We start from the raw sequence: 23,097 nt of genomic DNA on the forward strand, positions 1-23,097 counted from the left end.
CAAGCATGGAACACTGCATATATTTTCAGACTTTTTAAGTATATTAATTGGTTTTGCTGGGATTTTCTCTTCTTCCTCTTTTCCTTTTTTTCTTTAAAAAATATTCTTTGTTATAAGGGATGGCTCTCTGGGAGGGGGAAAGGGCAGAAATGCAGGAGAAAATTTGTAAAAATAAAATATATCTATAAAATGTATTTTAAAAAAATTAAAGGGCAGTTCTTTCTCCCTTAACACTCCAGTTAAATCAGGAAATATGGGACACAGCTTATTTTAATAGATTGGGAAGGGTAGCTAAATAAAATAAAATTGTTTCCTCCAAGTGCAGGCTTGGCAGAGCAGGCAGAATCTTCACAATCAAAAATTGGGGGGTGTGGGGAGGGGGAGGGAGAAGAGAAGATGACCCTAGGGGTGGATATAGGAACTAGAGTCCTAACTCATTGGTGTAAGGAATTCCCAGGTAAAGAAACTCCCTTTACCGATGCAAGTCAACACCTTCCTTGTAACTTCACAGTGTTAGACAGTTGCCTAAAGCACTGGAGGGGAAGCCGCTTGCCACCAGAGTAATATAGACTGGATGTATCAGAGGCAGGCACTGAGGTCCTTTACGGGGTAAAGCTAGATCTCTATCCACTTTACAAGCTACTGCCTCTATAAAGGGCCATCACAGAGAACTCATTTATTTATCCAAGGATGTTAGTCTGTCTAGTAATTTTTCACCTATTTTTTTTTATTCTGGGAAAAATTCTGTCCAAAAAGGTATAACTAATAAAACACGGGTGGCCCACACAAAAGAAGTATGGGCTCTCTGGCCCTTCCAGCAAGTCTCCTGAGCCTGGCTTCTCACTTCAATTCAGAATTTTTTCTCCTTGCCTGGTATCTGATATTATTTCTTTTTTTGTCCAGTCCTGTGACTTTACCAGTATAAGAAGCTCCCAGCTGAGAAAAAACTGTCTCTACCAATTCAGACCTGATACTAATCAGGAAGAATAACTTTTTTTCAGATTATACATAACATTCATTTTTTTTATTTTGAGTTCCAAATTCCATCCTTCCTTCCACCCCCTCCCCTACCCAATGAGAAGGCAAGCAATGATACCCATTATATCTATAACCTTAAAGAGACATTGGGAAATTAAGAGGTTCAATGAATTGCCTAGGCCCACTCCATCACCGAGTTAGAGGCAGATCCCAAGGCATCCTGACTCTAATATCAATCCAGCTCTCTACCCATTAGGCCAGGCACCTCTTTTGACACTCAAAGTTAGGGAAATCTCAAATAATACACTGGCAAAAACTGCCTCTCAAGTTGAGAACCACGGACTGGGAAAACTTGTAAGGTTCTTGACTTTTAGAAATCTGTAAATATCTATTTTACTTTTCCATCTTTTTTCCCCTTTCAGTTTTTTCCAGTGGGCTGAAGGTGATCCCTTCTCAAATGCCACTGGAAACAGCAAACAATCAAAAACAGGAAGAGCCAAGAGTTACCATGGATGTTCCAGAATGCCTCTCACAAAAGGGGATTCCTCCTATAACGGTCCAGATGGAGTCTCAGAATTTGACCAAATTGTCTTCTATCAGTATTGGCTTAACCCCAAATCCTCTCTCTTCCATAAAGCCTCCTTCTACCCTCCTAGCCCATATCCCTAGACTTGTTACGGTACTTACTGCTTCCAAGTACTCTAGGATATTCAAGTACACCATTCATCTGGCACCTAAGTCCTACCTAGGGGTCATCTCTGGTACTCCTGATCTATGTCTGGCCATTGGAACCAGATGGCTCCGGAGGAGAGAGTGAGGCTGGTGACTTGGCACAGCCCTCCCTCACTTAAATCCAATTCACTCGCAAATCATGGCATCACCTTCCTGATGTCATGGTTCTCTTCGAAAACAAAGGACAAACAACAAGTCCTACCTTCAGTTTAGTTTTCTTTCACAACAGGTATGGCTTAGCTCTCTAAATAGAAGAAGCTCCCTTAGGACAGCAACCCTTTCATACACTTCTCTGTACAGCACCTAACATAGTTCTGCCTCACACAGGGCAGGCATTCCAATGAATTTTTTATGTAGTGTTCCTGGCCCTCGGGGGAGAAAAAAGAGGTAAGGGAGAGAAAAAGGGAAGAGGAGGAGGAGACGACATTTACATAATCTGTTAAGATTTGGAAAAAAGCACTTTACATTATTTCATTTTGACCTTTCCCACAATCTTGTGATACAGGAACTTCTATCAGCCAGTTTTTGCAGTTGACAAATCAAGGCTCAGAGGTTAAGTGTCTTTCCAAGCACCAAGTCCAGTGTTCTATCCACTATTCTAAGCTGACTCTCAAATTGACCTCTGGTATCAAAAAGGTGGAAAGAGTGGAAATTCAGCATTTCCACATGCCCTATGGATTAAGGGGAAAAGGGAAAGTGAAAGGGACCTTCCTGAGAACAGAGAACCGGGACAGGGAACGGGCTGAAAATCTAGCCCTCTGTGATTCAATACAGTAACTCCCAGGCTTCCATGAGGCCCCAGGGGCCTGCAGGATGCTGGGGAGGCACACCCACATACTTCAGTTCCTTCAACTCTCTGCCAGCATCATTCTTCTGTTTCCTCATATCATCCAGGTTGCGCAAGGCTTCAGCCAGGTCACTCACTGCCCGGTCCCTCTCACGTCGAAGGTTGTCACACAAGGTCCTGGGGGAAGAGAGTCGAAACAGGGAGAAGGGAAGGTAAACTCCTGGGACAAAAAAAAAAGCATCTCCTTTCCCAGCCCTTGACTGCTGGAATGTAATATGATAGAATATAAACTCCTTGAAGGCAGGGGCTCTTTCATTTTTGGTTTTGTGTTCCCAGAGTCTATCACAGTGCCTGGCACGGAAAAGGAACATAATGAGTGCTTGTGAATCAAATGATTAATGGAAGCATATACCTCGGGGCAAGATGATATTTTTAAGGGAGAAAATCCCCTTATCCTGGAATATTCTAACAAAGTAACTATGAAAAAGATTTTCAACCAACAACTATTTACTTTCTCTTCCTCCTCCCCAACTTGAAAAACAACCAACAAAAAACAAAGATAAAACCCTTAGAACAAATACAAGTAGTCAAGTAAACAAATTCTTGCATTGGCCATGTCAAAAAGCACATGTCTCATTCTGTATCCTGAGTCCACCACCATCATCAACCTAAATGGATACATGACTTAGACACACAGTAAAATTTAAAAGTTTTTGCAAAGTCTTTGCAAAACCAAAACAAATATAACTAAAAGTAGAAAGGAAGCCATTAACTGGGGAAAAAATATTTGTGGGTAGTTTCTCTGATAAAAGTCTCATTTCCAAGATCTATATGGAACTTATTTCAATTCAAAAGAATAAGAGCCATTTCCCAATTCATAAATGGTCAGAGGCTATTGACAGGCAGCTTTCAAATAAAGAAATTGAAGTTATCAATAGGCACATAAAAAAGTTCCATATCACTAATAATTAGAAATGCAAATTTAAGTAATTCTGAGGATCCTTCTCACCCATCATGCCACAACTTCTAAATGTCTGAGTTTTGAACCCAGGTATTTGACCAAAATTCAGGATTCTATCCATCTGATCACACTGCCACTCACCTCCAAAATTATTACACTCCCCAAATTATTTACTGTCTGCAGAAGGCCTTTGTAATAATGCATCTATGGTTTAGGAATGGTGAGAGGAAGCTAGCAAAGACATACAGTTCTCTCCCATTACCATGGTGCTTTGTTTCTTTATAAGATGGAGAGGGGCTAAGAAAGGATCATGTGGTTGCAAGCAGAGGAGAGAAGCATGAATGCAAAGATATATGAAACTGCTCAATGAGGACAAAGCTAAAGAAAAAACACCTTGCCAGGCACCCACTGGAGCCTCTATGCTCTGGGCAGGGCAGAGTCCAAAAGAGAAAAGACACAAATAAGCACCCCTCCCTTCTAAATGAACCATCAGCCATTAAAAGTACTTCATCAGCTTGTGAATCAGCAAGGTGCGTTAACATAGGTAGGGACCCAGTTCTTCATTCTGGCTAAAAGCTGCAAGTATATTCATACTTAGAGAGGTCCTTGTATAAGCTGCCCTTTTCAAGAAGAAATAACATCTAATGTTTACATACAACTGGCTTGCGGACAAAACATTTTCTGCACATTATCTTGCTGCATACTTACAACCAGCTGGTGAACAAGGGAGCATGACTTAATTAATAACTGGCATCTATTTAACACTGGAATACTTATAATCATTTCATATAAATTATTTCAGTCAAGCCTCATAAGAATCCTCCAAGGTAGATCCTGGAGGACCAATGAAGCATGTTATCTACCTCCTGACAGAAAGGTGAGGGACTCAATGTGCAGGATGAGGTGCCCAGGGTGGGAATTCATTTTGCTTGATTCTCCATATTTATTAGAAGAGTTTTGTTTTTCTGGTTTTTATTTCCTCAGCGGGAGAAAGCAGAGGAAAAGGGGAAGCAGAGAATGAAGGAGGAAAAGAAAACAATTTTTATTAATAAATAAAGAAGTTTAATTCTACAAAGTATCATTCCATCTCCATTTTATAGAAAAGGAAAATGAGGTGGGTTAGGTAACTTTCCCAGGGTCGCACAGCTAGCAGATAAATGAAACTAGATTCAAAACCATGTCTTCCTTATTGCAAGTCCAGCACCCTACCTACTCCTCCATACTGCATCCAAGAAAGATCAGAGAAGGGACTTGTCCAAGGTAACATGGGGCAGAGATACAACTCAAACAATTATAAAACATTACATGTTTGTAGAGTGCTTAAGAATTTCCCAAGTGTATTCACTTGTTAGGTCACAACACTCCTAGGAAATAGATAGTTAGGCTGGTATGGCCATCACTGTCTTCATTTTGTAGATGAAGAGAAGGTAACTGGTCAAGGCTGTGGAGCAGCTAAGTATGTTACTGGAACTGCAATCCTAAGTGACAAGGTATTTGTCCACTTCTGCCTCACTCCAGCAGATTGAGAATTGAAACACTTGGATTCCAATCCACCAACTTACTGGGTGACCCCGAGTGGCCTTCTTGTCCCAGGACCACAGTTTCCTTCAGGTCAAAGGACAGAGTTAGCCTAGATCAGAGCTGTCAAACTCATGGGCGAAATAGCTTCCAAGCCCCTAAAATGCCCAAGTGAACCAGATGAAAATGCAATTGGGAAATGTAGATGAAAAGAAAAAACAATATATTTTATTTTGGAAAAGCATTGGTTAAATATGATTTGATTCACTAAGTATGGCTGCTAGCCAAGTACCTTGCACAAATCTTTACTCATTGATTAAAGGACATATGAGATGGGTTATGTGTGAAATTTTAGGTGGGGCGGTGTCCAATACCCAAGAGAGAGCCCCTCGCTTCTGGGACCCCAAAGTGCCAAGTTACCGTATACTCTCCCTCTCTGCCACAATCTTGTCTCGCTCCTGGAAGGCCCAATCTCGCCTACATTTTGCCACTTCTGCCTCTTGGATGGCTTCTTTGAGTTCCTGGGACATGGCCTCGTACTGCTTCCGGAGCATTTCAATCTCTTTGTTGGCTCTCTCAATGTCCAGGGTTGCCGAATCCTGTATCTATGAGGTCAGACAGATTGGACAGGTTTATGGATCCACCTCAGCATGGTAGTTTTAAGCTCCCCTCTCTTGGACCCTAGAAGTATAACTAAGGCTCTCTGAATCTGCTCAAAGGATAGGACACCAGGGCTGTGACCAATCCCCACCACTTCCAACCTGCCCCCTCCGATCCAATGCTATGTATCCATCTATCCTGGTTTAAACTCTGATAGAATGGGGTCCGACAATGACTCTGTTCCCAACCTGGGCAGAACCCCAGATGTCTATAGGAACCCTACTTCAGCAGAAGTATCTGCCTACCCCTAAAGCCTGTTGGCTCCCCAAGTATTCAACCTTGTATTCAATTTTACCACAGAATCACAAATCTGGAAGGGAACTCAGCTGTCCCCTCACCCAAAAAGAATTCCTACACCCACTCTAACACACAAGTCAAACGGGTGTTCAGTCTCTGCTCAGGGATTTCTAAGACAGAAGGGGAAGCCACTACCTCCTAAGGCATTCTACTCTACTCTTCAACACCAATGACTGTAAATCAGTTTGTTTGTTTGTTTGTTTTCTAATATCAAGCCTAATTTTGCCTCTGAAACTTCTGCCCTTAGCTCTGGTTCTGGTCTCTGGGGCCTAACAGAACAAATCCATCCTTTTCCACATGACAGCCCTTCAAATATATGAACAGAGAAATCATGTCTCCCCTGAACCTTCTCTTCCATAGCCTAAATTTCTCCATTTCCTTCAGTCAGTCCGTATATAACACAGACTCCAGATTATTCAGCAGCAGCAACAACAAACACTTATTAGGTGCTTACTATGTGCCAAGTACTATGCATTATCCTAGATGCCTTCTTCTGAGCATTGTCCAGTTTAATCAGTGTCCTTTTTAAACTGTGGTGCCCAGAACCAAACATAATATTCCAGGTGTAGTCTGAAGAGTGCAGAGTACAAAGGGACTATTACCTCCTTATCCCTGGGAGTGAAGCCTTTTTTTCAGTCCAAGATTACAGCAGCTTTCTTGGCCGCTATATCACACAGTTGAATTATATACTAAAACTGCCCAATCTTTTTCAGACAGACTGCTGTCTAAATCTATGCTTTCCATATCCAGTATTTGGAAAGTTGATTTTTTGAACCCAAATGAAAGACTTTACATTTATCCCTAGTGAATTCCATCTGACTGGAATTGGCCCAATGTTCTAGCCTGTCAAGATCATTTTGAATCCTGTCTCTATCACCCAAGTTGTTAGCTAGCCCCCTCAGTTTTAGTTCACTGTGTTATTTTACTAGGTATGTGGCATTGACCACATACAAAAACAGCCAGCCCCTGAGGGAAGGGGAACCAATATACTAATCTGGAAGGTGTTTCAGCACATCATATCCTAGCTACTGAGATCTGGTTAGGCTTACCAATGTATGCATGGGGAAAAACGCCCAATCCAAGTAAGCTGAGTCACCAGAGAAGAGAGGGGACAAATGATGGAAAGATCAAAAGGAGTATCCACTCCAGCAATATGTTATTTGTTTGTTTGTTTCCCTGGCTTCCTTCGAGAGCCCTTTCCCAAACCTCCCTCCTTCCCCTCCTCCCAGCTGCTTTGCCCTTACACCAAAATCACCATCCATCTGCTCTGTCTATAACTCACATATACCTGGTTATTTTCATGTTTGTCTCTCCTGTTAGAATGTGAGCTCCTTGAGGCAAGGCTATTTTTGCCCTTTTTTGCATCTCCTTTTTAGCAAAGTACTTGGCATACAGTGATCACTTAGTAAATGCTTCTTGACTGACTGCGGCCTACAAGATCACTTTCCAAAACCTGGGTATCTCTTGTGAAGCAAGAAGAGAAACTCTTAGCAGTACCATAATGGCTATCTTTCACCATTCAGTTTTACAACATAAAGATTACTGGGTTAAAAAGTCCTCTTTTGTCCCCCTTAAAATCTCCAAAACTCCTGATCTTGGGAATTTTAAAATCAGTTTATGAGTAACAAGTCACACAGTTCAAATTAACTAGTATATGTGATTCCCAAACCTTACAAATTCTAGTTCTAACTGGACTCAATGACCTCTACGGTTTCTTCAATTCTAAATATGATTATAATATTCTATTAATTTCACTCTGCACACATCAACAAAGCCAGTTTTTAATTTTAGTGTTAAAATAAACTACTCTTCTGCCTTAAGGCTGTACTAAAGCCCGGACTTGTCCGCACTAAACTCTAGAAACTCATGTCTCAGGGTGACAAAGGAATAGCTGGGATTATCTCAAAAGATCATGGATCCCTCACTTCCATAAACCCTGGAGGCGTGTCAAGAGCTCTCAGCTCCTACATTAGCTAGCTTATCTTATGGAGGGCAGACTGGAGTTCTCTAAAACTGTGCTGAAAACCAGACCCAGCCAAATGAACACCATACCTTATAGCCAGGGAGGCTATAGGCACTGAACCTCCTCCAAGAGTCAAACAACAGGGTGGAAATGACAGATATGCCATCTGTCTATCTGTGCTTCCAACTCCCCCCATTGCCTAGTTACCCAGAGAGAACAGAGGGAAGAAATGTTCTAGCTCACTACGCTTCTGAAAGACCTGCAGGAGATTTTTCCAATCAACCAATGAAATATTTATTCAAACATCTGACTGACAGAAAAAGCAATTTCCTGTAGAAGCGGAATGGGTTAGCATGCTTTTCTCCACTCCCTGTTCCCTGATGTTCTTTCTGGTAACTGAGAATCAGAAATTGGAAATACAAATTCAGTTTGTTCCCCAAGGGCAAGATCTGACACATACAGAGTTTCCTCTTTCGCCCCAAACCTCCTTTTTCTCCCCAGAGTAGCAAAGCAGACACCAAAGGACAGTCTTGACAGCCTACACAGAATTCCACCAAAGGCACAGGGACAGAGACCCTGGCCCTGAAGCACAAAAAGCACACAGCATAAAACATGGGGCGAGACCACATTCAACAGAGGGAGAGCCTTGGAACATTAAGCAAAGTGTGGGGAACAAGGGAAGAGGCTTCCTACCTGATCAACATCAGCAGACTTGGGTGCTAATCCAACCCAAGGAGGAGCTTCTGAAGCTCAGCTCTTCACCAGAGAAGAGAATACCTTATTTTTCTTCTTACACTTTTCCCCCTCTCCTCCCTAACACTCTCAAACACAGAATAAGACAGCACAAGATTACACTAGGGTCCACCCAGTGGCTGTAGACTAAGCCCTTCCTAACAACATGGTCACTGCCATTTTGGGGGAGAGGGATGGAAAGTGGTAAAATTAACTGACCCCCCAAAAGGCCTGTTTATCTTAAAAAAAGACACCCAAACTACTCTAACTACCTTATTGGGAAGAGAGGAGGAAGTGGGGAACTGGAAAAGGGATTGTAGAATTTCAAAGCTTAGAGGAACCTCAATCCAACTTCTTCATTTGTTTTTGGTTTTTGTTTTTTTGTGAGACAATTGGGATTAAGTGCAACCTCTTTCATTTTACAGATGAGAAAACTGAGGCTAAGAGGTAAAAAACCCAAAGAAACATTAACTAGTCTGTGGCAAAGTCAGGACCAGGACCTGGTCTCTTAACTCCCCTATCCAGGTGCACTTTCTACAATATCACACAATCCAGTCTTGGATGAGACGTTGCTATAGTCCTCCGGTTGGTCTCTCTGTCTCGTCTCTCCCTACTCCAAACTGTCCTCTACTCAGGGCCAAAGTGGTTTTCCTAGAGCACAGATCTGACCATGCCACTCTCACACTCAAACTCGAGATCAATGTAGTCTTCTGTTGGCTTTGAAAGCCCTTCCTACCTTTCCTGTCTTCCTTCCTCTACACTCATTCTACAACCCAGTTGTTGAACTCAACACTCCATTTCCTGGCTGTGCCTTTCCCCTGGCTGTCTCCATGCCTGAAATGCTCTCCATTGGCACCTACAACTAGAAGGAAGGAAGATTCTGCTCAAAGCCTACTTTCTACAAGCGGCTTCCCCTCTGAGATTGCCTTCCATTTATTCTGTGTGTGTGCATCAGTGCCCTCACTCACACGAGTATAATTGTTTGCATATTGTCTCCTCCATTGTCCCTTGAGGGTAAGGACTGTGATTCTGACTTCCTATCCCCAGCACTGAGCACCAGATCTGTCATATAGCAGCCACTTAATAAATATTTGTTGATTGACTATTCTAATCTAGGAAAGCCAATTACTAAAGCTTATCGATTGCCCAGTGATGATCCGGCTATCCCCTTTGCCTCCCTCATTGGACTAACACGGATGGTCTCTGTGACACAGTTGTAGAGACCTAAGTAGGCTTTCATAGGAACTTCGCCCCCACCAACTCAATTCCCAAGCATGTTTCTGGCTCCCAGCAGGAGTGTGCTTCACTCCCCAGGCTACCTAAAGGGAGGTGAGGGTTGGGGAGGAATCCACCCACGGGAGGTGGTCAGTACCTGGCGAGCTTGGTAATATTCCCTGAGTAGATGGTCCCTCTGGATGATAGCTTCTGTCCTCTCTTTCCTGGCCACATCTCTTTCCTCCTTCACTGCCTCTATATCTTTGCAAGCTTGGTCAAGCTCTTTTTGGGCTTCCGCCTTGTCCTTCACCTCGAAGCAGTATTTTTCCAGTAACTCATTCCTCTCACAGACTGCCCGATCTCTTTCCACCAGAGCTGAGTTCAGCTCCTAAAACAAGAGCCCATCGTTGGCACACATATCACATTGAAGAGAGAGAACAAAAGCAAAGTCATCACCTTCCCTCTGGCCAAGGACACACGAAAGGTACTTTCTATGTGAGAAGTTCACATTCTACCCAAAGGGCCATTACAAGCCCCAAGGCTCTACTTAGGAATCAGGGCAGAAAGTAGTAATTGGGCTAGCCCATGCTGGTACCAGAGAACAAAGGTAGGGTCTGGCCTTAGGCAGTGACTCTCAGCCAAGGTGATCCAGCAGAGCCTGGGCACCTGGCAATGGACAATGCCACTAAGGCCAAAGAGTAGATCCAGGACAGGTGTTAAAATGTCCTATTTCATGACGAGGGGTAAGAAAAATCATGTGTGTTGGTCCTTAAAGTCATACAGTTCTCTTTTTCAGAGCACAGGCTGACACTTAGGCATATCTGTCCTTAAGAAGGTATGTGCCAACATTGTTCTGGAATCAATTTCCCAGCTAAATGTGGGGGCTAGCAAAATGTGTGAGGGGGGAGGTGAGAAAGCTGAGGTGGTCGTTTCCAATAAGTGCAGGCAGATGCTGGCATGGTGCCCTTTCATTCAGACTGCTTCTCCTAGTAAGTGCAGTGAGCCAGGACAGGACCCAGTCAGCTGATGGGTTAAACTCACACTGTGACCTTCCTCTGCAGAGAATTCTGGAACACATGACTGGAGGTCATCACCCTGACCCTAATGCTCAATTCCAGAGAAAGAAGATATTACAGAAGCCCCAGCTATGGAAGAAAGGTGCCTAGGGAAGGTGCAGGGCTAGAGTGGAGGGCGCTACATGAAAATTCTCAGCTAGCTGGAAGACCATTCAATCCAGGAGAGTTCCCTATTGGCCATTCCTCTGCCAAGTGCACTAGGCCAGAAGAAAGAAACAGGGAATGGGGTAGAAAAGAAGTAGAAACAAGGGAAGAGAAAGAGACAGATTACAGAGACTGTTCCTTTGCCTTCCCACAGACCAATATTTGCAGCCTGAAGGACTGAGGTAGATGGGAGAATGTTTTATTTTCATCAGATATAAAAGGTGCTAACACAAATGCTCTTGTGATGCCAACCGTCCAAGAGTCCCTAGGGAACCCAGGATGGTTTTCTTACACTTGGGCGAGGTAGGGGTGGTGGGGGGTGAAACACAGCCTCCAGCCTGATAGGTCAGGTGTCCCTTTAGAGCCATTCAGTACAGGTAGAAAAGTGCTTTGTGAGTAATATGACAACCAAGTGTCCTCAAGGGATGTAATATGAAAACAACCCTTCCCCAAGGCCACGTACACAGCTCTAGGCCAGCAAACAGGCAGACAGGCAGGCAGCCTCGGGGCCAGAGGTGGAGAGAATCACACTCATCCACCTTCTAGACTCATCGGGCCCCTGATGATAGCAAAGACCTGCTTCCAAGACGTATGAAATAAGGAGTTGCTGATTGCTCCAATGGCCTCCAAGGGCATTTTGCAAAGCCCAGCTGTGACCTTGGCATAGCTCTCTTAACAGAGGGGAAACTGGGGGGAATAAAAGGCAACTATCTTATCCCCTCCCTGAGAGGTAGATTTTGGGGAAGGAGAAATTAGACACAAGAAAGGGAATTTTTCCTCACTCTGATGAGACTTAAGGGAACTATTAACCTGGAATCCAAGGTGCTAAGCACAAAAATGGTCTGATTTTGAGTAAGGTTAAGCTGCACAAACTGTGCTTCTTATTCTAACTCCTGCTCCTTGTCCCCTAAGAACATGGTCAAAGGAAACCATGAGGCAGATGACCAGAGACTGAGACAGAGCTGTGCATGTCCCTAGGCTGCTAAAAGGCACAGCTTCCAGAAATCACCCCCCAAATACCACCCCCTCTGCACACGTCACCCAAGGCTGGGGAGGCTCTGCCCTCACTTTAATTGCTAATGCAGAGTTACTCCCTAATGGGTAAATCCATTCCCCTGGTGCACCTTTCAGAGACTGTGTTGGAAACCTATTAGGACATTCCCTTAGCAGTCACATATGCGTCAATGATTCACTACATGGGATGGACACTTGGTTTATATTGGTTTTGCCTCATGCAATTCACAACACAGAAGCCTGAACTCCATACCACCCACCCCCCTACCCACACACACACAGAGACTGGCACAAGAGTAGAGACATGGGCACAGAACAGTTAGGACATGAAAAAAAACAACCTTCCACTCACTGGAGAATACTGGAAGACCATGAAAGGGCAAGCCCTTAAGGCAATGTGAGACACAGCAGATCTATGCATGGTAGGTCAAAGTCACTTCTGCACATGGTGGATAGCCAGACTCATGAAACAGGGAGGGTGGCCAGTGAGAGACTAATAAGTCAACCTCAATGGGCAGAGATGGACAATATAACCATCCTTCCATCCCCTTTTCTCCTGTTTCTTCTCCCATCGATAGCAAACATTTCTATGGAGAAAGAACTGGGTTGCTGCAGCCTAAGCCTGCTTCAGGAAAGGGAGAAAGAAGACAGAATCCATGGCCAGAGGCCTGATGCTGGAGGCAGTGGCTACTGTGGGCAACCATGGAGTACACCCAAGTAACACTGACATTCAAGGCTCTACACTCCAGGGGCAAGAGCTTAGCTTCCAAGTTTAGCACTCCTCTACCTCCTCCCTTAGCACTTTGGCAAGACTTAGAAGGAGGCGGCTGGGGGCCAGGCAGGAAGCACATGAGCAGCGTGAATGCCTCTGGTGACATCTCCCAGTGCGGGCTGTGGCACAAGCTTCAAATAAGATTCTATGAATTAGCTGTTAAAGGAAAACTTAGTCCAAAGGGCTTGTTCCTCAAGGGGCACGTGTACTCATGGAGTATGGACTTTAAAATATCATCTGAATTCGTCCTGGCATAAAACTCTTCACGCAACAGTATGCCTGGACCTTCCCAACTAGACTCTATACTGTGAGGCTCTCAAGAATGAAAATAATGACACATATAATAGGGCACTGAGTTTACAGAACACTTTGCGTGAAATCATCTCCTTTAACATTTCCAACAACCTGGTCGGGCAGATGCTCCATACTGTGCCCATTTTATATATGAGAAAACAGAGTCAGAGGTGAAGGAACTTGCTCGTGGTTATACAGCTAACTACATCTAAAGAGGAATGTGACTCCCCAGTGCAACACCCTTCCCACTACTATGTCCTGCTGCCTCTGACCTCATGAATTCTCATTCTCTTCCCCATCCCCTGACCACCATCCCCATCCCCACCCCACCCCCCAACTCCCAGTCCTTAGGTGGCAAGAGAACAGTGGATAGAGGGCAGAACCACGAGTCAGGAAGACCTGAAATCCTGCGTCAGACACTGAGTAACTGCCTGGCCCTGGCCAAATCGCTTAATCTCTGTCTGCCCTCAGTTTCCTCTTCTATAGAATGGGCATAATTGTAACATCTATATCCCACGGCTGTTGTGAGGATCTAATGATATAATATTTGTAAAGTGCTTTGCAAACTGTAAAGTGCTGTTATCACCATCATCATCACCATCACCATCAGACGGAACCGAACAAAATAGTCGTGATCAACATCTGCTGAAGAAACTCAAAGAATTTAAGCCCTGAGTTACCTTAACTAAAGAAGCCTTGAAGACCTGGCTTCCAAAGGTCTGGGTTTGCTTTTTGTACCAGCTTCCCTCCCTCAGACTCTAGCAGGCATTCCACACCACCCTGGGAGGAAGCTCCTGTCTACCTGTCTCAGAGCCTCCATCTCTTCACTGGCCACCCTTTTCTCTGAGGTGGTATTCTTCAATTTGGACTCTGCCAGCTCCAGTTCTGTCTGAAGTTTGTCCAGCTCCTTGATGACCTGGTCCCGCTCGCTCATGATGAGCTGATACTCGTTAAAGACGGAGTCCCGCTCCTCCTTGTATTTCTCCGCATCCTTCAGGGCCTTCAGCTGCATGGCCCTCAACCGGGTCACTTCCGACTGGAGGCGCTCCATTTCCCGCTGAAGCTCCTTGTTCTGGACCGTTGCTTTGTTCAGGTCCTGCTGCATTGACTCAAACCTGAAGGAAAAAAAGGAAGGAGGGCAATGAATGGGGCCTAGCCCAAGGACAGATGGTCAGCCTGGTCTCTGATCCCACTGCCTTTTATTTTTTTTAATGCCACCAATGCCAATGAACTAATGCCCGCCAAGCATGAAGTTTCAAGTGAAATTCCCCTATTGCCCAACCAGAAAGTCACACAGCATCAATGTCCCTGAAACCAAAATTTTTCTCAGCCCTTTACTAATCCCAGGAAAGATGCGCTCTCTCTTCTACCCTAGAGCCGAGGTCCAGGCCTTTTTTTTTTTTCCCCTACCCACTCACCCAGATGACAGAATTTTGAAACAAGAAGGAAATTCAGAATCATTTAATCCATTGAATTTAATCTTCATTTTACAAACAAAGGAAATGAAGCCCAGAGTTAGAAAAGTGACTTGCCCAGGGTCACACCACCCATTCTCAACTTGACAGACAGCTCCATCTGTCCCTCCCCCAGACAGATCAGCCCAGAAGGCACTAGAAGAAATGAAGGCATGAATATTTATGTAGCACTTCCAGTTTTACTGAGCATTTTTGTCACAACCATTCAGTACGGCAGAGAGTGAAAACCTTTACAGTCATCTGCCAGAGGGAATGGCAGCTCCGAAATGCTATGTTCATTGTTCAAGGTCAAACAGAAAGTAAGTGGCCAAGCTTGGTCTTGAATCCAAACTTTTAAACTCCAAGATCAAGGCTCTTTCCATTATCTTGAGCTCTCTCATCACCCTGAAATGTCTAAATACACCTCTGGCAAAGAGCAAACCAGAGACGTAGGATATGGAGCCATACAGTGGTGGCCCTTCCATCACAAGGTCAACACTTTGGCTTTATGATAGAAGTTTCTGGAGAAAAAGTCTTACAGCTTTTACCAGTGTGGACAATACTCAACATAGTACTTTGGAAGCGGTTAATAGACATTTGCAAAGGGAATAATTTGGAGAGTACATGATTGGCTTCTTAAAGAAAGCCATTGTTAAAACAAGGAGTTCACTCTTATGCCAGGTGGGTAACTTTCCTGGGGGAACCATACCTGTGTAGGAAACTCCCAGAGACAAACCCCCTCTCTCTACCAATGAAAATAAGTCTTAGAGAGTTGCCCGGGGGCAATAAGAGGTTAAACGACTGCCCAGAGTCACACTACTAGGAAATGTCTCAGGTTACATTTGAACTCAGGGCTCTCTGACTCCAGGCCCAGTACTGTATTTACTGCACATCTTCGATGCCGCTTTTCTCTGCACCCCCTCACAATCCATGAAACAAATGCTTGAAACGGCTATGAAAAGTGCTTTTTCATCTACTCCTAGTTCGTTAGAGATCGTTCATGTGTCCCCATATAATAACCATTACAGGTTTCTCAAAGGACACTTTTTGCTCACAGCATGCAAGGATTCTAATTAAACACATTTTTTTCCTTCAGTTTCACTTAAAGAGCCACAAAGGAAGGAGGTGCCCACATGGTACTTGGTTGTGGGTTTGTCACTCCTTCAATAGAACCTGAGCAGGCAGCATGTAACTGTGGATAGATAGAACAGCGGCCTGGGTTCAAATTCTGCCTCAGACACTTACTAGCTGTATGAAACTGAACACGTTACTTTAGCTCTGAGGGCCTCAGTTTCCTTATCTGTAAAAGGAAGGACATTGGACTCAACGGCCTCTAAGATGTCTTTCAGCTCTACAGATACCAAGACAGCTCTCGAATGAACCAGGGCATGTCCCAATTGCCTCCAGGTCAACTGGAAAGAGCCCTGGGTCAGGAATTGGGAGAGCAGGAGTCCAGTTCCCACTCCCCTCCTCGTCAGCTATGTCATCTTAAGCAAGACTCTTCAGAAGCCTCTAAGCTTTACTCTCCCAATCCATGTAAATGGAAACAAGAATCCTTTCCCCACCCTTCTTCTTAAAGATGGCATGAAGATGATATGGGATTGCATTCCTATTGACTTCAGGGGGATGTGGGGTGGGAGCCAGGATCAGCTTTGCAAATCAGTAATCCCATGCCCGCACAGGTATATGGCACCCAGCTGGATCACCGCAACTGGACTCTCCGGGCACAAGCCAAAGCCCATTTCCCCTCGATTCCTTCTCCCAAGCCCTCTGGCCCTCCTGCCACCCCCTGGCTCCTACCGCCTTAGGGATAAGGAGTACTGTTGCTGGAAGTGGATGGATGTGTCTCTCTGTTTCACCAGTGTGTCTGTCTGTTTCTGCAGGCGCCTGTTCTCCTCTTCCATCTGCTCCAGCCGACTTAGGTCAGTGTTGTGGTTAGCAACCTTCTCGTTGTACCGCTTTCTCAATCCGTCATAGTCCTTCTTCAGCCCCTCCAGCTTCCCCATGGCGGTGTCATATAGACTGTTAAGGATCTCTGATGACCCGTTCTCCTTCAAAACCTAAAAATCAAAGTGACTCATGTACCAAGGGCTCTGGGACGAAAGGGGAAAGGCTCACTACCTCTCTCCTAGGTGAGAGACAGAAGAGCTTGCAAGACGGAGACCCCCCCTGCCCTCAAAAAGGCGAAAGTCTAATTCAACAGAAACCTCAACCTGGCATTACAGAGGAAAACCAGTGCTTCTGGTAGGCAGAAAAACAAAGGATTTGAGACCATCTTTAAACCTCCACTTTCTCACCTATAAAATGAGGGGGGTGGGCTAGATCTCCACCATTCAGCTAATTTAAAGAGGCCCTTGGGTTATCTACACATTGTTACATCCCATGAAATCACCGCAGTGATTAAAGTGACTCATTGAGATCTCCTTGAAGAATACTTCAACCTCACTAAGGTCAAAATAACTAGTAGGAAGGCCAGAGCATGAATTTTTTTAAGTATAAATTATAGAATTTTTAAACCCCATTATTACTTCCAGGTACACAAGATATGAAATGACTTAAGTATTCAGAATCATAAAAGAATGAGGTAGGGAAGCAGCATGGGGCAGTGGTAGAAATTCAAGTGAAGAAAACCTGGGTTTGAATTGTGCCTTCCTGATTTGCAATACATCATGCCTGCAATCCATTGCCTCCTCGCCTCCATCTCAGAGAATCCCCTTCTTGCTTCAGGTTGCAAGTCAGGCTCCACCCCAAAGGCTGGTCGTGCCTTCCCTTCCCAACTACCTAACCTACCTAACTACAGTATTTCACTATTTTCTATTTAATTGCATTTATTCTCTTTAAATTTAGTCTGTACATACTTACAAATGTACTTTTTTCTCCTGTTAGAATAAAAGTTCTTTAAGAATAGGGATACTTTCATTCTTTGCATTTGTATCTCCAAGGATTGACACAATGTTCTGCACATAGGAGGTATTTAATATATGCTTGTTGTTTTATAGGGACATATGTATATATATATATACACATATATATATACACACACACATATACACACATATATATGTACGTATGCAAATTTATATACACATATATAAGCTATATATAAACATATAACTTAATAGCATCCTCACAACAACCCATTGAGGTAAATGCTATTATTCTCATTATAAGTTAAGGAAACTGAGGCAGCCAGAAATTAAGTGGCTAACCCAGGGTCACACAGCTAGGAAATGTCTGAGGCAAAATTTTAACTCAGAGCTTCCTGATTCCAAGTCCAACACTCTAGCCATCGTACCTGCCTCTTCTTACCTCATAAGATTTTTGGAAGCATCAAATAAAATATGTAAAATACTGTGCAAACCATAAACACCTAAGTTATCATATATAGGTGAATTCCCCAAATAATTAAAGTTTACACCTCTAAGTCCCAAAACATTTTAATAAATTTGGATAGAATCTATCTAAAATGAATCCAGAATTCCCTGCCCTCTTAAGCAGAGTATGGAGAATCTGATTTTGACCTTCTCTGAAGGAATCTACTATAAACAACAGAATTACTGAAGGGCAGAGTATTGCAGCCCAGTAATTCCTCATTGCTCTTGTGGTATGTGGGACTTTTCTCCCCACGATAAATGACATGACCCCCTGGTGCTGAGGCTTTTGAATCAGATCTCATTTTTATAGGCTTCTGTTTCCTCCACCAGCATTGGGCTGCCAGCTGTTAATTCTCAACCATGTCAGTATACCTACCCCACCAGCTCCTCTCCTTACTTACAATCACTGTGGGCTGGAAAAATAGATAACCAAACTAATTCTATGTATAAACCAAGAATCACTTGGGCTGCAAGCTGTCCCATAGGCTGTCCTATGATTCAAAATCTTGAATTTAATGCATGGATAACTGTAACATTTTGGCTACTCAAGAGTTTTTTGTGTGCGTTCTCACTTAGAGGCAGATAGGTGGTACCAAAGTGCACATTGATCCATAGTCAAGAGTTCAAATCAAGCCTCGGACACTTACTAGCCATGTGACCCAACCTCTACCTGCCTCAGTTTTCCCAAGTATAAAAATGGAATAATAATAGATTCTACCTCCCAGAGCTGTTGTGAGGATCAAATGAGAAATTAATTATAAAGCACCAAGCCCAGTGCCTGGCACATGGTAAGTGCTTATATATTAGGTATTATTATTGACCATTATTATTATTATTCTGAAGCCTAGGTTTTGGCCATTACAATACCCTGCCTCAGTTTATAAACTTTTCTATATCTAAACTTGATTCCCTTTTCCTATGGGAGAAGAGAGGCAGCATCATAGGAACAAAAAGACATGAAGTCAGAGGATCTGGGCTCAAGATTTGGTGCTAGAAGAATTACATTCAAATGTCAGCTCAGCTGATAACTGAGAGATCTTAGGGAGGCCACTCTTCACCCCCGCTGGGTCTCAGTTCTCTCATCTGGATTAGATGACCATGCCTCTCCCCTTCCAGCCTCCTCCAATTCCTCCTCCTTGTCCCTCCAGGTTTCAGACCCTGATCCTTGAAACCTGGACTCTTATGGTGGAGCTTTTCTCTTCCTGACTGACCGGTCATGTCACCATGCACTTCTCCTCTGTCATGGCCCCTCTTCCAACTCTTGCTCCCCTACACATTGTTTTTTTCCCTATTAGAATATAAGCTCTTTAAAGGCAGAGACTATCTTGCTTGTTTATATGTATCCTCGATGACTGACACAAAGCAAAATCTGTTTCATTTCATTCCATCTCTAAAGCTATGAAAATTCACAGAGGAAGAAATTTTTTTTTTACTTTATTAAATGAGAATTACTTATACCATGTTGGAATTAATCCTGCAAATCCCAAGTCCTTGCCGTTTTAATCAACGATGCTTTATTGCACCAGAAAGAAAAGCTGCTATTGTCATTCTAGTGGTGCCCACAAGGTGGCAGCTGTGGGTAGGACCATGCGAGAATCCTCTGGTATTTGGATATCCTTTATATCCAAACAGAAACAATATTTTTTAAAACTTATTGAGAAATTATAAGGTAATAGAATTGGAGCTGCAAAGATCATAGAAGTCATCTAAGCCAAAGCTCTTCATTTTGCAGATAAGAAAATTGAAGTCAAGAGCCCTGAACCGTAATGCCCTAGAAGAGATAAATATGAATGCGGGGTCAAAGCCCGTAAGTTTGAAGCCTAGCTATGCTTACTTACTTGTAGGCAAGTCTCTTCGCATCCTTACGGGGAAAAAAATGGTGTTGGCCTAGAGGCAAGTTTCCATTTATCTCTCTATATGTATGATCCGAAGTGGCCCAATTTTTCACAGATATTAAGTGGCAGAGACAAGATTCAAACCCAAACCCTCTGACTCAGACTTTGCTCCATTTCACAAGTTATAGTTTAAAGAGGAAGGCTTTATATAAACCAAAAATCATTTTCTCAACTTCAGCCCCAAGAGCTCAATTGTCCAAAGCAAATGATATATTCTCTGAATAGAAAAGGAGATCTCTGGGACCAGAGGTTGAAGTCTACTCGAAGAATCTTAGTGCCAAAAGAGATCATGAATTTTCTCGCCTTTAATATGGAAAGAGAAATATAACATCCACCAACCATGCTTGCTTGCTGATAAACCTGGCTACCCTCAGGTGTCAAAAACAGTCCAAGATGAAATAAACAGCCCAGATGGCATACCAATCAAGTCTTGGTGACAAAGAACAGGTTGGACTGAAGGGAGAAATTGAATATACTCTCAGAAAGCCCCTCTGGTTCATGTGGTTACCCAGCCTAACTTTATAAGCAAATAAGCTAAGAACTAAATGTATAATAAACTACTGGTTAAGTTGAAGGTGGTATCTGAAAAGGAATTTAAATTTGGCCTGCCTCCATGGTCCAAAGGGAATGGTCATCCTAAGAGAGCAGTACCATAGCACTCTGAAGAAATGAGATTCCCCCAGTATTTAGCTGCCACAAAAGCTACAGCTTCTTGTGAGTTAAGGGGAAAGCCCCAAGCTAAGGGAAGTAAACTTCGGTCACCATTTGAGAGTTCATCCAGAAAAGAACTCAGCCCATCCAGCTTCTCATTGACCTAAATGGAGTAAAAAGGAAATCTGAGAGGGAGATGGCTCCTTCCTTTTCCCCACTCCCAGATTTAATTCAACTCAACAAGCATTGATTAGACACCTACTATGTGTCAAGCACTGTGGTAGGTACTCAAGACTCAAAGACAAATATGAAACAGTTCTCACCCTCAATAAGCTTAGATTCTAGTGGACTGGTCCCCTGTGAAACATCAGTTCTGGAATCAAAGGAACTGGTTTCAAGTCCCACCTCTGACAATCTGTATGACCCTGGATTTCATATCTCTGGGCCTTGGTTTCTACATCATTTCTGCGAAATGATGGGACTGGAAAAGAGAACGCTATGGTATTTTTCTGCTCAAGATCTCTGATCCTATGAATATTCTGCATTTTTAGAAAATGGAAACTGAAGGACAGGGCAAAGGTAATGACAGTGAAGTTGCTTATATCCTAGGAGATTTGTCAGAGTTCTCACTATAATGTCCAAGTCACTGCAGGATTTCTCCTTTGTGTATTCCTGGGAATCCAAGGCTAGCCCCAGCTCTCACAAGAATGAAACCAGCACAATCCACCAAGGAGGAGATGGAAATCACCTCTGGCATCCTCATAAGATGGAACAGCTTAACTGAAAATCTGGGAAGCTGGAAAAGCCACCGGTTTGGCTTTTCAGACATGAAATCAAATCCCTTCAACCGTCACACCCAGAGCAGCGACATTTCCTCTAAACCATAAATCATCCAGCCAGCAGGAGAGATGGGTAAATCCCTCTCGCAAACACACAAGGCAAACAGCCCCCTTTCGCCAGCCAGGGCCTCTTGGAGTTTACAAGCCATGGGAGGATCCAGGCAACAAAACCACCCTTGTGGAACCAGGCTGACCTTTCCCCTGTGAGCCTTGTCAAGGAACTGGCCTGGCCAAGGTCCTTGGAGGAGGGAGCCGCTAACACCTTCTAGCACAGTTAGACAAGTAGGGCCAATTACCTGCTCCACCAAGCTCCTTTGGAGTGCCTGCAATGCTGGAACCCCACCACCCCTACAGGGGTCAAGCAAGAAAGGAAAAAACCCTCAGCGAGAAAGCAGTTTGTTCTGTACAATCCAGAAACATCTATTCTTTCACCTCAGCTAAGCTCTCCTTTTCTTGGAAATTTTAAGGGCATTAATCACCACATGGCTTTGTTCTATCTGAATAGACTCTGGGAACCTAAATAGCCAAAGTTTATTCAAGCACCAACCTTTCTTCTCCTCCCCACCCCCTATAACCTTTAAGTGTCTCTTATTAGAAGAAGAGGAGGAGGACAAGGAACTGGGTAGGGAGGGTCACAGTAGAAGAGTCCTCGGCTTTCTGCGAAGGGAGCTGGAGAGATAAAGGCAGTAACCGAGGTCAGAGCATACTTTTTGCTTGTAAAACAGCCTGGATTTACCCACAACAACCTTCTCCTCCCCCCCAAAAAAGCTGCATCAGTCTCCAAGGAGAGGCTACCAAGATATACCTTGGGAAAGGCAGTTTTTAAAAGTAGATTTAATATGAATATGATTTCATGGCTGTCAAAGCTTCAGAGAATCTACCTCATTTGAAGAGGGGGAAGGGGCGAAGGGTAATTTAAAGGAAGAAAAAGTCATGTTGCAGGCTCAGAGCAGAATAAGGAAAGGATTACTTGGAAAATGGCCAAGAAAGTCAAAGTGGGCAGGGTTGGGGGGAATGAGTACAGCAGGCTGTGGGAAAAAGAATGAGAAATAGTTAGGCACCACAAACAGGCTTGAGGGAAGGGCTGAAGGAGAGGAATCCCTTCTCCTTTCTCGGCCTCGGTGTCTTTATCTATAAAATGAGAACAGTGGATTAGATGATCTCAAAGGTCCCTTTCAGTTCTAAATCAATCAAAAGGGGTCATCAACATTTAATCACTCATTGCTAAGTTTGGGGCTGAAGATCCTGACCTAGAGACTTCAGGAAATATTGAAGAGGGATAATAAGATTGTCCCAGAAGTCAAGGGTTTTATTAGTTCATTGTCAGTCTGGGCAAAGATCCTGCACCCACAAGATGGTCCACCAAGGCCTACACAAAGCCCACTCATCAGTCCCTCAGAGGGCTACACATTCTGAAGAGTTCTCCCATATTCCTTCATTAAATCTAAGGAGGCAGATTGGTTCAGTGAAGAGATCATAGGCTCCAGAGTCCAAAGACAAGGACAAACAACAACCTGGACTGAAATCACACCTTTGCCTATTACTATGTAATAGATATACGGCATATCCCCTAACTTCCCTGGGCTTCTACCACCTCATCTGTAAAATGAAGTGGGGGGCAGCTGGGTAGTGCCCATAGGTTGTAGAGCACTGGGCCTGGAATCAGGAAGACTCAACTTCATGAATTCAAATCCAGCCCCAGACACTTACTAGTCGTGGACAAATCGCTTAACCTCATTGG

The 23,097-nt window shown here is 43.7% G+C and overlaps 1 protein-coding gene across 2 annotated transcripts in view; it reads right to left on the reverse strand.

Annotated features, from left to right (window-relative positions):
- DLG5 (discs large MAGUK scaffold protein 5) overlaps positions 1–23,097 on the reverse strand; it is a 148,665-nt gene that overhangs the window by 40,617 nt on the left and 84,951 nt on the right. The window contains exons 6-10 of one of the 2 annotated variants that reach the window (XM_036735411.1): positions 16,398–16,657; positions 13,946–14,258; positions 10,001–10,231; positions 5,397–5,581; positions 2,549–2,674 (exon numbers count right to left, since the gene is read on the reverse strand). In XM_036735411.1, coding sequence (XP_036591306.1) covers positions 2,549–2,674; positions 5,397–5,581; positions 10,001–10,231; positions 13,946–14,258; positions 16,398–16,657 — 1,115 coding nt within the window. The remainder of the gene's footprint in view (positions 1–2,548; positions 2,675–5,396; positions 5,582–10,000; positions 10,232–13,945; positions 14,259–16,397; positions 16,658–23,097) is intronic. The other variant, XM_036735412.1, reaches the window with a different exon arrangement.

Source organism: Trichosurus vulpecula, chromosome 8, assembly GCF_011100635.1.
Source record: "Trichosurus vulpecula isolate mTriVul1 chromosome 8, mTriVul1.pri, whole genome shotgun sequence".
Taxonomy (NCBI): Eukaryota; Metazoa; Chordata; class Mammalia; order Diprotodontia; family Phalangeridae; genus Trichosurus; species Trichosurus vulpecula.